Raw genomic sequence first — 15,621 nt, 5'->3', positions numbered from 1 at the left:
CGGACTTGCCCGCCAACATTAATAACCTAAAACTATAAAACATTCGTGTACATGAATGATTATGGTTGTGGCCTGACACTCGCTAGCGCCTGAAGGACCGATAACTCAGTGTAATCGGTGTACATTTGTAAGTGAGTGGACCATTTTGGAAATTACATACAGATAATTAAAACACAGGGGTGATACCACCATTGAGGTCTTCTCTCTCTCTTGCCTAGAAGCACCGCTATAGGCAGTGAGATTTGACTAGCCTCTTGCCTGTAGTGAACTTTGGCACAGTCTGGCGGTGACCCTTGGTGTGAGGGAGAATACCCCAATGGTGGCCTCGCCCCTGTGTGTTTTCCGAAATGGTCTTTATGCGTACTAAAAGGATTACACGTAATACGTAACCGGTGTACAAGTAGCGCCAACAATGTAGAAAGGGGTGGTGACGTTTCAAATGAAGACTGAATTATGACCAAGAAATTCTAAAGCACGGAGAGGGAAATTGCAGTGCAATCTTTTCTTCATAGAGGCGACAATAGAAATGTAGCATTTCGTTATATGAAATTAAATGTATAAATTAGTGCAACACCCTTGTTTGGAATCCACTATTAAATATTTACATTTTCCTTTCGAATTATGTCAAAGTTCACCTGCTCTTTTAAGAAAGTCAGTAGAATATTTCAAATATTCTATATTGACACCTCAATACGTACTCCCTTCAAAATAATTAATTTCATGATAAAATGTTTTCGAAAAATGTAATTGTTCTTGAAAAAGCGTAGATATGTAATTTTTTCAATTAATTTAGAGGGAATGGATCGATTAACAGTAAAATCAGTTGATTGAATTTAATACTGATTAAGGATTAAATGGATAAAAATAACTAAAACAATTGCAATATCTGAAACTTCAGTCAAATGATAAACCTCACACATATCGTTTGTTTTTTCGGCCTTGGTCCAAACCAAGACGTTTTTTTATAATCAAACGATGGTGTCGCCATCTCGAAAACGAACTTTAAATTTCCGCCTTTTACATGTATTCTTGAAATTAGTCAAATTTCCCGCCTTTTCTGTTAGTTCCCTTTTTTGCACCGGGATGGCGCCACAAGCGCGTGATAGAGTTCATTATGGTCTACATCCTTGCGAATGAAAGGCCACTCTAGTGGTAATTTTCTCAACTCAATGGTAATTTTCGTCATTGGCGTCGCGCTGACGCGAGTTTTCAAGAACCAATGAGATGCTGGCTGTAATTTAAAGAGGCGGGGATTAACTCCGGACAAGTCTACGTTTGGACTGGAGATAAAGCTGGAAATGGGCACACGAATTTATACCTTCTCCCTAATAAACTAGATATCACTTCTTGATATCGAGTTTATTATTAAAACAAAATACATCAAATATTATTATTATTATTATTATAAAAAAAAGTGATTCCTATTAATTTTTAAATAAGGTTTTTAAAAATGCCCTCCAGATTTTAAAACTGAAAATTGTGATTTTTTTTTTCATTAGTGTATATTATATTGTTTGAATAAAAAATGATTGCTCGACTAATTAATATTTTTTAGACATTTTATTTAAAGTGTTAGTGACATAATTTTCGTCACCCACAAACTTAAAATGCTAAAAAAATCCTTGAAAAATCTATTTTATTATGATATGTTTACTTTTGTATTTGGTTTCGTAGAAATTTGTAAAATTGCAATCAAAGTTTAGTGTTTGGAAAAGGCCTAGTTAAAATTTTGTTTCGCTTGATGACGTAGTAAGGAGAAACTTTCACTGTAGATGTCGCTCACGTGACGCCTGTTAGTGTCTCAGCCTAAGTGTTAAGCCCATTTTATTCAGATTCGCGCGGCATTAGTAGACTCGGGAGTCTCGGGCGCGCGCGTTTGGCTTTTCCGCGAGATGCCGTGAGTGACGTAGCAAGGAGAAAACCCGCCAAAAATCTTCTCCGCAAATTTGCTTTTGCCCCCCAAAATTTCAAGTTTTCAAAGTGTTTTTTCTGTGTTTTCCTTCATATTTAAATATTAATCAAGCATATTTTTGGAATCAGAAGAGTTTAAACTCTCAAAAAAGTAAGGTTTTCTTTAGATTTGAGATAATTTTTAAATCACGTCGCTATTCCTTTAATTATTGTTTAGAAAAAAAAAGTGATTCCTATTAATTTTTAAATAAGGTTTTTAAAAATGCCCTCCAGATATTAAACTGAAAATTGTGATTTTTTTTCATTAGTGTATAGAGTGCTGTCAGAAGCGCGGGTGTGACGTCACCCATGCTGTTTTCCCATAAAAAAAAAACTGTCATGGCCGCCCATTGCTAAAGGCAGACTCGTGACGTTTAACCTTGGATCTGACGTCACAACTGACAGTACTCTATATTATATTGTTTGTTGAGTAATGTCAGTTCTAGGTATGCAAACGTCATGCCCTTCTATCTCTTAGCTCAGTGTCATCCCCCCTTACCAGGCGCATACAGTATCCCCTCTTACAAAAGCGCGCCTAGAGGGAGGGATACACAGTCTACTCCCCTCTCTACCAGTATCCCATCTTACAAAAGCGCGCCTAGAGGGAGGGATACACAGTCTACTCCCCTCTCTACCAGTATCCCATCTTACAAAAGCGCGCCTAGAGGGAGGGATACACAGTCTACTCCCCTCTCTACCAGTATCCCATCTTACAAAAGCGCGCCTAGAGGGAGGGATACACAGTCTACTCCCCTCTCTACCGACACTACTCTATAAAAATGATTGCTCAACTAATTAGTTTTTTTAGACATTTTTTTAATTATTGTTTAGAAAAGTGTACATGGAATGACAGAATATACATTTAATTAACCAATGAAGTTCATAACAACAAGATGTAATATGACATGAGCGAAAATAAAGTCCGCAAATGCTCTCTGTGGATTGATATTGCCAAATTCACCTTTGTTTTCCGGGTTTGCTTGGAGTCTAAGGCAGACTGAAATGAGGGGTGAACAAGGTGTGTTAGATGTTTTGCTAGTTTAATGAGAAGATTTCTTTATACCTGCTAGTACAAATGAAGCGACTGATGAAATAAAGCCGGATAAAAAGGAATTAAAAGGATAAGTTCCGACTAAACAGCAATAGACAAACTGCAAGATTCCAGTCAAAAGGATGTAGAAAAGGTAGGCATCAATGATCTTCAGTTTCTTGGGCGTTTTTGTCGTATAACTTTCGTAAAATTTTGATAACACGTCCAAAATACCGGCTGCCATTTTGATTATACTTTAATTAACGTAATTATTTCGGTAATTTTGAATTAAAATCGTTAATTTTATGGGAAAAACTGTCTAACGTCAAGTACCGGCAACTTTTATGCCACGTTCCCTAACCCTAACTCCCCTTATCAAGAGTCAGAAATTATTTCCACCAATCAGAGCCTTCTATTGACGACCTTTTGCATGCATAGCAAAATCGATCACGCGCTCGACGACGCAAGCTGCTTTCGTCGGCTTGCAAAGTTGCGTTGCGACGTTGCCTACGTTAATCAAGGCCTGTGCGCGGCGCCGATTTTTATTTTTATTTTGGCAATTTAAGTTGCCAAATTCTCTCACCTGAGGCGCTAATAGCTGGACCTAAATAATTTGAAATGTTCATTTTCTCGCGCTTGGAATTTGAAATGTTCATTTTCTCGCGCTTAGAATTTTAAATACTCATTTTCGCGCGCGTTTCGGTCCAGCTATCAATGAAATCTCGCGCTTAAATAGGGAGAAAATAAGAAGTTGCGTTTCTTAAAAGTCCCCCTTCGAAGCCACCGCGCACAGGCCTTGATTAACGTAGGCAATGGTTGCGATCTATGAGCAACTTCGGCGCGCGGAACGAGCGGGAACGAGTGGGCTATTCCTATTGAAAGTGAAAGTAGGGGGGTGAAGGAGGGAGGGAGAAAGAAAGGACCGCGTAGTTTCGCGAAATCGCGGCAACCGGTTGTGCAAGGTCTTTGTTTAAATTTTGTTTCTTTTTTTCGCTGATAATATTACAGTGTTTATTTAATAGAATATCATAACTACAATCTAAATGTAAGCCTTTTTAACCAAGTAAAGAATTACAGTAGAATTAGTAATTTAGCTCGGAGGGTAAAAATGAACTGAACGGGTCCAAACTCCAAGCAAAGGCCCCGGGCCTTTTTTGGGCGCCAAGCTCGCACGCCAAGGCCTAAATGAACCTCTTTAAAAAACATTGCAACACGTGCTTCGCGAATGCGATATTTGAATAAAAACCCGCACTGGATTGACATCGAGGAGTTAATCACTTTAATATGTTTCGGCTTATGAGTTATATATTGGTAAGTTTTAATTATAATTTAATTTTTTAATGATATATTCTTATAAAATCGTGCAACTCATAACTCAGAATTCTAAATTGATTGATGATAACCAACCTTCTTATATAAATGCTGAACCTAGTTCTTCATCTCATTCAGAAAATATCACAGAATCAGATGATGTACAAGAGGTATTAGTTTAATTATAATTTAAATTAATTAAATTTAGGCTTAATATTTTAACTTTTGTGCCAAATGCAATTATGCAACTTAATCAGGATGAAAAAAATGAAATTGATGAAAAATCTTCTACTCCTTCATCTTCTCCTGAAAAATGTGTAACCACCAAAAATAAAAATAAATCTGGTGCTAATTTAAAAAAGGATAAAATTGCAATTGCAATTAAAAAGAAATCCATAATGAGCGCTAAAGCTAGGGATTTAAAAGACAAAAAAGACAAAAATAGTGTTGGTGGTGGTGCTAGTAGTAGCGATACTAGTATTAAGTTAAAAACTGAAAAAACAGTCACTAGGGGTAAAACCAAAACCCCTGCATTCTTAGAAAAATCAAAAACACGAATAGATTTCCCCAAAACCAAAAAGGCGGTTAAAAAATTGGATACTTCATCGGAAGATGATGATGATGATGATATTCCTCTTAAAAAACTGAAAGAATCGTGTTCAAAGGATGATTCCAAAACATCATCAACTAAAAAGAGACCAGCCGCTACGTCAAAAAATGTTGATGATGATGAATCACCTAAAAACACCAAGAAAAGCAAATTTAAAGTCGTTCAACCTAAAAAAATTATCAATAAAACGCCCTCAGCCTCAGCAAGTGTTAAAAAAACAGCGGAGAAGTTGCCAACTTCAACTTCAGCAGTTTCTTCTTCCCCCAAAACTGAAACTGACGAACAAATAAATCAAAAGAAACCAAAATCAGAGATTGAACGTTTAAAAGAATTAGAAGCTCAAATGGCAAAGAAAAAACCAAAACTTAAAATATCAAAAAATATTGTTAAAGAATTGAAAGAGAAAGATGAACTGTTATTAAAAGCAAAAGCAACTGTTGGAGAATGTTCGGTAAATATCGTGAAAGATTTAGATGACACGTTATTGAAAACCGAAGCAACTGAGTCGGAATCACCTAAAGATGATGTTTCAAACAAACCTGAACCTGAAATACCAACAGAAAATGTTAATGATGAACAATTAAAAAAGAAAAATGATGAACTCGTTAACGAGGAACAACCCTCTAAACCAAAAGAGGAGCCAATAACCCTGACACCCGCGTCAAAACTTACCACCCCCACCACCACTTCAGAACCAGCTTCCTCTACAAGCTACGATGATGTTAAAAGTCCCAGTACTACAACTTTCTCTACATGCGTCTCTCCTTGTTTCTCCGAAGCTACTGTTAGTCTTAAAGATGAATCAATTGATGGAGAATCAATGGGAAGATCAATTTCTCCTACAAACTCCGAATCAACTATAATTGGACATGAAAGGTCACGTTCGAGGACTAAAAAGAGAAAGAGAGGGGTGTTAACCGTAGCAAAATCGGGGTCCAGGTCAAGAAGGTCAAGTCGGAGTGTTAGTGAGGATGGAAGTATGGGGGCGGCAGAAACTCCAGTTAAATCCGCTAAAAGAATGCCCAAAAGACCTGGAATTGTTTTTGATATCGGGTGCAAATTGGAAGCCATGGATTTTCAAGAAAAATGGTAAGCATTCATTTCATTCTCTTTTTCTAATCATTGTGGGTGGAGCTTAGCTTATATTACTGGGTCATGTGATTTAGTCAACTGTAGCAACACTTTTCTTTTAAATTCTTCACTTTTAAATTGAATTCTTATTAGAATTAGTTTAAATTAAATTAAAAACACTGCTTGCTAAGTCTAATGAGGGATAAAAATATTACTATATAATATTTTGACCTCTTGACCTTATTCTTAGCTTATTACTGGGTCATGTGATTTAGTCAACTGTAGCAACACTTTTGCTTCTATTTAAATTGAATTCTTATTAGAATTAGTTTAAATTTATTAAATTAAATTAAAAACACTGATTGCTAAGTCTAATGAGGGATAAAAATATTACTGTGTAATATTTTGATTTTGACCTCTTGACCTTATTCTGGATCAGTTTTCCTATGGAGTAGTGTCTTGTTTTGTTGTTAAATTAATATCAGATTCAAAGACTAGTGTGGAGATCGTTTTTTTTTTTTTTTTCTAATATAATTAAAGTTAGTTTCAATTGAAGTTAATAATTAGATAGATGAAACCATAACTTATAATAATGATGGTAAGAGTACAGTGCATTGTTAATTTAATTTTGAGCTGTAATTATACACCATGATTCATGTGTTATAAAAATTAATTATTACACATTAATTAGTTCAAATTACTAATTAATTATCCTTGAAATCGTGAATAAATGTACACGATGTTTTGAATTTGTTTTTGTTGCTAAGCCTTGGCTTCTTGCTTATTGGCTTGTGCCTGTGCTTAAACGTATTAGAAAATAGAAATAGCTTTCTAAATTGTTCTAAAATGAGGTATTTTATAGAAATAGCTTTCTAAATTGTTCTAAAATGACGTATTTAATAGAAATAGCTTTCTAAATTGTTCTAAAATGACGTATTTTATAGAAATAGCTTTCTAAATTGTTCTAAAATGACGTATTTTATAGAAATACCTTTCTAAATTGTTCTCTAAAATGACGTATTTTATAGAAATAGCTTTCTAAATTGTTCTCTAAAATGACGTATTTTATAGAAATACCTTTCTACATTGTTCTCTAAAAGACGTATTTTATAGAAAAAGCTTTCTAAATTGTTCTAAAATGACGTATTTAATAGATAGCTTTCTAAATTGTTCTAAAATGACGTATTTTATAGAAATAGCTTTCTAAATTGTTCTCTAAAATGACGTATTTTATAGAAATAGCTTTCTAAATTGTTCCAAAATGACGTATTTTATAGAAATAGCTTTCTAAATTGTTCTAAAATGACGTATTTTATAGAAATACCTTTCTAAATTGTTCTCTAAAATGACGTATTTTATAGAAATAGCTTTCTAAATTGTTCTCTAAAATGACGTATTTTATAGAAATACCTTTCTACATTGTTCTCTAAAAGACGTATTTTATAGAAAAAGCTTTCTAAATTGTTCTAAAATGACGTATTTAATAGAAATAGCTTTCTAAATTGTTCTAAAATGACGTATTTTATAGAAATAGCTTTCTAAATTGTTCTCTAAAATGACGTATTTTATAGAAATAGCTTTCTAAATTGTTCTAAAATGACGTATTTTATAGAAATAGCTTTCTAAATTGTTCTCTAAAATGACGTATTTTATAGAAATACCTTTCTACATTGTTCTCTAAAAGACGTATTTTATAGAAAAAGCTTTCTAAATTGTTCTAAAATGACGTATTTAATAGAAATAGCTTTCTAAATTGTTCTAAAATGACGTATTTTATAGAAATAGCTTTCTAAATTGTTCTCTAAAATGACGTATTTTATAGAAATAGCTTTCTAAATTGTTCCAAAATGACGTATTTTATAGAAATAGCTTTCTAAATTGTTCTAAAATGACGTATTTTATAGAAATACCTTTCTAAATTGTTCTCTAAAATGACGTATTTTATAGAAATAGCTTTCTAAATTGTTCTCTAAAATGACGTATTTTATAGAAATACCTTTCTACATTGTTCTCTAAAAGACGTATTTTATAGAAAAAGCTTTCTAAATTGTTCTAAAATGACGTATTTAATAGAAATAGCTTTCTAAATTGTTCTAAAATGACGTATTTTATAGAAATAGCTTTCTAAATTGTTCTCTAAAATGACGTATTTTATAGAAATAGCTTTCTAAATTGTTCTAAAATGACGTATTTTATAGAAATAGCTTTCTAAATTGTTCTCTAAAATGACGTATTTTATAGAAATACCTTTCTACATTGTTCTCTAAAAGACGTATTTTATAGAAAAAGCTTTCTAAATTGTTCTAAAATGACGTATTTAATAGAAATAGCTTTCTAAATTGTTCTAAAATGACGTATTTTATAGAAATAGCTTTCTAAATTGTTCTCTAAAATGACGTATTTTATAGAAATAGCTTTCTAAATTGTTCTAAAATGACGTATTTTATAGAAATAGCTTTCTAAATTGTTCTAAAATGACGTATTTTATAGAAATAGCTTTCTAAATTGTTCTCTAAAATGAGGTATTTTATAGAAATAGCTTTCTAAATTGTTCTCTAAAATGACGTATTTTATAGAAATAGCTTTCTAAATTGTTCTCTAAAATGACGTATTTTATAGAAATAGCTTTCTAAATTGTTCTAAAATGACGTATTTTATAGAAATAGCTTTCTAAATTGTTCTAAAATGACGTATTTTATAGAAATAGCTTTCTAAATTGTTCTAAAATGACGTATTTTATAGAAATAGCTTTCTAAATTGTTCTAAAATGACGTATTTTATAGAAATAGCTTTCTAAATTGTTCTCTAAAATGAGGTATTTTATAGAAATAGCTTTCTAAATTGTTCTCTAAAATGAGGTATTTTATAGAAATAGCTTTCTAAATTGTTCTAAAATGACGTATTTTATAGAAATACCTTTCTAAATTGTTCTCTAAAATGACGTATTTTATAGAAATACCTTTCTAAATTGTTCTCTAAAATGACGTATTTTATAGAAATAGCTTTCTAAATTGTTCTCTAAAATGACGTATTTTATAGAAATACCTTTCTACATTGTTCTCTAAAAGACGTATTTTATAGAAAAAGCTTTCTAAATTGTTCTAAAATGACGTATTTTATAGAAATAGCTTTCTAAATTGTTCTAAAATGACGTATTTTCAGGTATATGGCCAAAATAGTTGAAATTGATAAAGAGAAAGCGGAGATTTTGATTCATTTTGACGGCTGGAGTAGCCGTTTTGATGAATGGATATCAATGCATAGCAAAAAGTTACGCGCTGTGACCCAAGATGTTAAACCTGCTATTAAAAAGAATACCAAGAAAAAACTATGCCAAGTTAGTTGGTTTTTCATTCTTCATTGTTGTATCTTAATTTGCTCATTGTTAAGCCTAATTTAATTATTTTATTTAATTAGCAGTTTAAAGCTGGTGAGAAAGTTTTAGCACGATGGAATGATAGTAAAATGTATCCGGCAACCATTAAAGAAACTCAACCTGAAAGTAATACTAATTAGGCCTTAAAAAAGAGATATTCTTAAACCTAATTATTTAATAAATAAATAATTAAATAAATTTTTCTATTAAAGATTATTACATGGTAGAGTTTTATGATGGTTTTGTTAAGAAATTATTATATTCCTCTATTGCAAAAGTGCCTTCTCAAGTTGTGGAGAAGTTGGTTAGTTAGTTAGTTTTGTGACGTTTTACTGAATTTATTTAAGCCTAATTTTTAATTTTAATTACCTAGACTCATCCATTACCACTTGCAACTGTGAAAAAACTTCAGACTGATGAAGAATTAAGCAGTGAGTTAGTTTATTTCAATGTTTTTACAGGGTACATTAATGTTTGTTTAATTTTATTATGTTTTTAGAAGATCCACTTTTAAAGAATATTTTGAATAAAACTCCTACTGATGATGATTCAAGCCTTAACTCCCCAACTTGTAAGTGGTATCTCCCTAATGTTGTTATGCCTAATTTACCCCCCCCCCCAATGTTGTTAAGACAAATTTAACCCCCCCCCCTCCATGTTGTTAAACCTAATTTACCCCCCCCCCCCATGTTTTTAAGCTTAATTTAGCCCCCCCATGTTATTAAGCCTAATTTACCCCCCCCCCCCATGTTATTAAGCCTAATTTACCCCCCCCCCATGTTATTAAGCCTAATTTACCCCCCCAGTGTTATTAAGCCTAATTTACCCCCCCCCCCCATGTTATTAAGCCTAATTTACCCCCCCCCCTGTTATTAAGCCTAATTTAACCCCCCTGTTATTAAGCCTAATTTAACCCCCCCCCCCACATGTTATTAAGCCTAATTTAACCCCCCCCCCGTGTTATTAAGCCTAATTTACCCCCCCCCCATGTTTTTAAGCCTAATTTATTCCCCCCATGTTGTTAAGCCTAATTTAACCCCCACACATGTTATTAAGCCTAATTTAACCCCCCCCCGTGTTTTTAAGCCTAATTTATTCCCCCCATGTTTTTAAGCCTAATTTATTCCCCCCATGTTGTTAAGCCTAATTTAACCCCCGTTATTAAGCCTAATTTAAACCCCCCCCCCGATGTTATTAAGCCTAAATTACCCCCCCCCCCGTGTTTTTAAGCCTAATTTATTCCCCCCATGTTTTTAAGCCTAATTTATTCCCCCCATGTTGTTAAGCCTAATTTAACCCCCGTTATTAAGCCTAATTTAACCCCCCCCCCCCCCCGATGTTATTAAGCCTAAATTACCCCCCCCCCCTATTATTAAGCCTAATTTAACCCCCCCCCCCCCACGTGTTATTAAGCCTAAATTAACCCTAATGTACTCTTAAGACCTAATTTAGGCCTATTATTTCAATCCACGTTTAGTCGTGCCTAAAAAGCTGTTTAAGGTGGAGGAGGATCATAACCAGTTCAAATGTAATTTTGAAAATTGCAACAAGTCATTTAGAAAAGAGAGTCTCCTTGATTCTCACATCAAACATTATCATCGGCCACCCAAGCCGCCAAAGGTCAAAGCAACTCCTAAGAAACCCAAAATTGCCCCAATTCAAACATCAACTCCAGTTCAGAGTTCACAGACCAGTTCCGATCCCTCTACTCCAATTGGTGAGTGTAACCCAAAAGTGTCATCATTCAACTGCGGGGAAAATTATGAATTTAATTTTTAATTCTTAACATTATGAGTTCTACTTAATCTTTGCAGTTAAAGCTGAAGTTACCGATGAGCCTAAAAAAGAAAATGAAGTCAAAATGGAATTGGACGAAAGTCCTTTACCAAGCGCGACTCCCATCCAAGAGGTTACTCCTCCTCCCTCTTTAGTAGTCAAAGATGAAAACCAATCCCCCAAAACCTCAACCCCCGATGCTAAATTACCCTTAGTGTCGTCTAATACGGATTGTTTAGTTAAAACCCCTTTAGCTATTCCACCAAAAATGGTGGGAAAGAAAGGAATCTACCCTATAACTAAGATGGAAACGCGTCACGCTAAGTTACGCTTCCAAAAAGATGATTCCATTTACACAAACTATAAAACAGTCGCACTCGGTCTTCAAAAACCAAGAAGAGTGTCAGAAAGTAAACCTGATCGTATTAAACCACCCCCTGTTAAAAATGAACGGACTGTAGGAAGGCCAAAGGCTAATTCTGAAAGTTCAACTAAAGGTCCTGGTCCTGGTGTTAAACAATTGAATGATAAAAAGGTTCTTAAGAATCGTGGGGGTGGTGCTGGGGCTGGTGGTGCTGGGGGTGAAAGAAAAGTTGAGACTAGTGTCGCCAATAAGAGTGAAGTTAAGAAGCCAAAGCTGGAAAAAGGTATGTTTTTTTATTTTTATTTTTGTGTTGTGTGAGTGGTTAGGGGCTTCAAACAGTGTAATTTGGGTTTAGGTCTATTTTTCTAGGTCAAAATAGGCTTACAGATCAATTTGAGGTAAAATTAGGTTACAAAACGAAATTATAAATGCCTTAAAGTTGCAAGATTACGCGTTTTACTGTAGAATTAAGTTTTTAGGCCAATTTAGGCTTAGCAATCTGTTGAAGAAAATGGCTTGAAAGAGCGGAATTTGGGTCGGGGTCTATTTTTTGGATCAAAATAGGCTTAGAAATCAATTTGACCTAAAAATAGGTTCCAAAACGAAATTATAAATGCCTTAAAGTTGCAAGATTACGCGTTTTACTGTAGAATTAAGTTTTTAGGCCAATTTAGGCTTAGCAATCTGTTGATGAAAATGGCTTGAAAGAGCGGAATTTGGGTTGGGGTCCATTATTTTAGATCAAAATAGGCTTGGAGATCAATTTCACCTAAAAATAGTTTCGGAAACGAAATTATAGATGTCTTAAAGTTGTATGAATGTGCGTTTTACTGTAGAATTAAGTTTTTAGGCCAATGTAGGCTTAGCAATCTGTTGAAGAAAATGGCGGGAAATATAGATCGATAAAGGTCACGCCGCTTTTTATGACTTTAAAATCAAACATTGCATTCAGCTTTGGTAGTCATTTCTGTTGTTATTTAGACACTGTTTAAAATACGGCTTGGTTTAGACGTTTTTGTCTATTTTAGGCTTAGGAAATTATCACCTATTATCTTTAACGTTATTTAAAATGGCGGCTAGCAATATGCCAGCATTGAGAAATATTTTAGCACAGTTGGCTACAACTAAATGCTCTTTTTGCCGAAACTTGTTTAAACTCCGTGTAAAAAGTCATAAACTCACTAACAGTAACAAAAACCACGGATATTTCAAAAGCGGAGGACGATTTGCAAGAAAAGAAAGACACTAGTATAGGACCAGTTACCAGACGAAGGTCAGATAGGTTTTCCGAATCAACTTCCGCTTCTAAGACTGATGAAGCTGTCAAAGATGATTTGGACGAAGTTACTGAAATTGGGGAGGACACAATTGATGATAAAGATGAAGGGAATAATGATGATGAAGTAGTTCACTGTATCTGCGAAGTTAATGAAGAGAATGGCCTCATGATACAGTGTGAAGTTTGCATGACATGGCAACACGGATCCTGTTTCAACATTGATGTGGCCGAGCAAGTTCCCGACAAATACATTTGCTACGCTTGCACCAATCCTCGTGGTGAGTTTTTGCAACAATTTCTTCTTTCAAATACTCTGAAATCTTCTATAAAATTGCTTTTCCTTTGTTTAAGTTAAGCCTACTTTTTTAAATTTTAAGTTCGTTAACGGTGCCAACTAAATTACGTGTTCTAAATTGAAAATATTTGTATTTTGATGTTAAACAAGTTTAATTAGTCTATTTACTAGCATTATTTTAATTATTTAATTAAATGTTTTAATGATGCAACACGATTTAGATTTATTAGGCCTTGGTCAGTGAATCAGGCGAGTTTTGAGGGTTTAGCTAAGCCTTGTCTTTTCCTTGTATTTATTTAAGGTCTTAGACGAAGTTTCAAGTACAGATTAGATCAGGAATACTTCAAAAGCGGGGAACTTCCTACTTTTAACGAAATGGGGACTAATTGCAAGCAATCTTGCTCAATTTTGGCCGCCCATGAGCTTGTATCCTCCATGCACAATATAGTTAATGTTCTTCATACATTAGACTACAAAATTAACTTGGCGAAAGAAGGGTAAATTAAACTTAGTTAATTGTCCCTAATTAACTCTTAAAATAGTGTAAACTTAAGCCTTGCCTTCTATCTGAAAAACACAGGGTTAAAGATAATTCCGATTTGAAATACTTTTCAAAACCATGGGATAAGTTATCGGCAAGCAATGAATCCTTAAATGAAAGTACTTTAACGGCAAAATCCACTAATTTGGATTCCGAGTTGACATTAGACGCTGAAACCACTGAACAAGTGTTAAAAGCAATTGCCGATGAAGGCATTTCGGACCCCAAAGAACCTTTAATAGACGAAAACTTTATGAATAGTATCCCTACATCGGAAGATAGCGCGCGGGATTTTCCGGCTTTAGATCATTCTTATTTTAACATGAAAGATAATAACGGTACCGAAACATCGAAACTTTTGGAAATACCGCCAATTAAAGCCGATACCGATAAAGGGCAACCCGATAATGTTAATTTAAACTCGGCTTGTTCGAGTATCGATTCGACAACCGCGACTACCACAACGACAACCGAAGATACCGATGTTGATTTTGCAACTACTTCGGTTTCCGGTGGCCCTAGTGTAACGCGACCTTCCGCGGCCGTCGTACCGGAAGATATAAGTGATTCCGAAACGGAACTACGGACTCATCTTCTCGAAACCAAAACTAAAAGAGTAACGATGACCACAACAACGACAACAACACCGGCCACGGCAACGAAGAGTTATAGAACTGGTGGAATGCCTGGAAGGAGACGTGGACGCTTTCGAAGAGGCGCGCATTTATTTCATCAACCGCAACATTACGAACCTTTACCCAAAGTTGAAGAGGTTTATGATACCGAAGTTTGCAAGGAAAATTTGTTGGAACATATATCGGATGTTCAACTTAATCTCGAGAACAAGTTGGATTTGATCGAGGGACAACTGAAGAGTGAGTCACTTTTTTGTTTTTCTTTGTCTTTGGGGGTCTCAATTAATGTGTGGTTAGCAACTTTGCATGTTCATGATTTTTGCCTTGCTGCTGTTTGCAACTTGGCATGTTTAAGATTATTGCGCATTTTCGCCTTGCTGCCGTTAGCTCCTTGATATGTTTAATATTGTTGCGCATTTTTGCCTATCTGCGGTTAGCAACTTGACATTTTTGATTCTTGCACATTTTTGCGCGGGTATTCTTTACATTAAGTAATTTTGCAAAGAAATTGCTTGTGCAAATGCGCAAGGTACTGGTAGCGTTAATTTACTTATTGCACGAAATTGCGCTTTTTCTTTTCCAACTTAAGACGTTGGCAAAAACGCGGTAATTGTTTATGCACGGTTTTGAAACATAATTTGCACATGGTGTTTGAATAGTAGCGGTTTTGGGCTACCCAGTTTTCGATAGATTTACCATTGTTAAGCTATAGTTTTCAAAGTTAAGAGTTCGTAAGGTCGTGTCTTCTTAATTGCACTTGCACAATATCCTTTCTGTTGCATTGCAAATTTTAAGCGTAACTTTAGACAAAGTGAGTAGAAACTGTGGTGCTTCAAGGTGAATTCGGTTTACTTAAGACGCTAGCTACGTCACCAGTGTTCATTTAAACGTGTTGTATGCTTTTGAATGGCTTGAAAGCAATCCTCGCAATAGTTTGCATGTTAGCACTTTTATATTTATCGGTGTAAAAATTACGACAAAATGTTGAAAGTTATCTTTGTCCCCCCCCCTTCAGTTTTGGAAACTGAGTATGGTGAAGATCCTTCAGATCAGGACCAATACGCGGTTGATTCGGAGGATGAGGACTTGCCGAAATTATTGCAGTCTATCAAAAACCTCTCCAAAGATTTAACACTCGTGGAAAGGTTAGCCATTCTCTAAAAATAGTACACTTTTGATTAAATTCTTCTCTAAAATATTTTTACTAATATCTCTCTTCAAAAAAAAAAGGATACTCCTTTAATGAATTTGATCATTATAGGTCTAAACCCTTGAAAAAATTCATGCTAATATTTAGCTAGTTTTGTTCTTATATTATATTATATACATATGAAAAAATGTACATTGTTATTTAAAATAAATAACATATAATCCCGGTATTTA

At 34.4% G+C, this 15,621-nt stretch overlaps 2 protein-coding genes across 6 annotated transcripts; one reads left to right on the top strand and one right to left on the bottom strand.

The window, feature by feature from the left end:
• Positions 1 to 1,015: 1,015 nt before the first annotated feature.
• Dad1 (dolichyl-diphosphooligosaccharide--protein glycosyltransferase subunit) lies at positions 1,016 to 3,370 on the bottom strand. 2 transcript variants are annotated; one of them, XM_089837787.1, is made up of 3 exons: positions 3,014 to 3,370; positions 2,771 to 2,947; positions 1,016 to 1,568 (listed from the first exon to the last, which is right to left on the bottom strand). In XM_089837787.1, the coding sequence occupies exons 1-2, from the start codon at positions 3,222 to 3,224 to the stop codon at positions 2,817 to 2,819; spliced, it is 342 nt and encodes a 113-aa protein (XP_089693913.1). In that variant the 5' UTR covers positions 3,225 to 3,370; the 3' UTR covers positions 1,016 to 1,568; positions 2,771 to 2,816. The 2 variants fall into 2 exon arrangements, with proteins under 2 accessions (XP_089693913.1, XP_089693912.1); XM_089837786.1 differs by lacking the exon at positions 1,016 to 1,568 and having other exon boundaries at positions 2,746 to 2,947.
• A 501-nt stretch (positions 3,371 to 3,871) lies between these two features.
• LOC149676710 (uncharacterized) lies at positions 3,872 to 15,617 on the top strand. 4 transcript variants are annotated; one of them, XM_089837777.1, is made up of 14 exons: positions 3,872 to 4,291; positions 4,360 to 4,461; positions 4,549 to 5,990; positions 9,135 to 9,309; positions 9,393 to 9,474; positions 9,561 to 9,652; positions 9,722 to 9,779; positions 9,848 to 9,919; positions 10,826 to 11,065; positions 11,163 to 11,771; positions 12,677 to 13,045; positions 13,364 to 13,559; positions 13,643 to 14,478; positions 15,254 to 15,617. In XM_089837777.1, exons 1-14 carry the CDS (start codon positions 4,265 to 4,267, stop codon positions 15,397 to 15,399), a joined length of 4,446 nt encoding a protein of 1,481 aa, XP_089693903.1. In that variant the 5' UTR covers positions 3,872 to 4,264; the 3' UTR covers positions 15,400 to 15,617. The 4 variants fall into 4 exon arrangements, with proteins under 4 accessions (XP_089693903.1, XP_089693904.1, XP_089693905.1 ...); XM_089837778.1 differs by having other exon boundaries at positions 9,390 to 9,474; positions 9,851 to 9,919; XM_089837779.1 differs by having other exon boundaries at positions 3,873 to 4,291; positions 9,390 to 9,474; positions 12,704 to 13,045.
• The last annotated feature ends 4 nt before the right edge of the window (positions 15,618 to 15,621 follow it).

This window comes from Phalangium opilio, unplaced genomic scaffold (assembly GCF_054372755.1).
Source record: "Phalangium opilio isolate 3A_F unplaced genomic scaffold, DU_Popi_V2 ptg000045l_1, whole genome shotgun sequence".
NCBI classification, from domain to species: domain Eukaryota; kingdom Metazoa; phylum Arthropoda; class Arachnida; order Opiliones; family Phalangiidae; genus Phalangium; species Phalangium opilio.
This window is presented reverse-complemented; position numbering and strand designations above follow the sequence as displayed.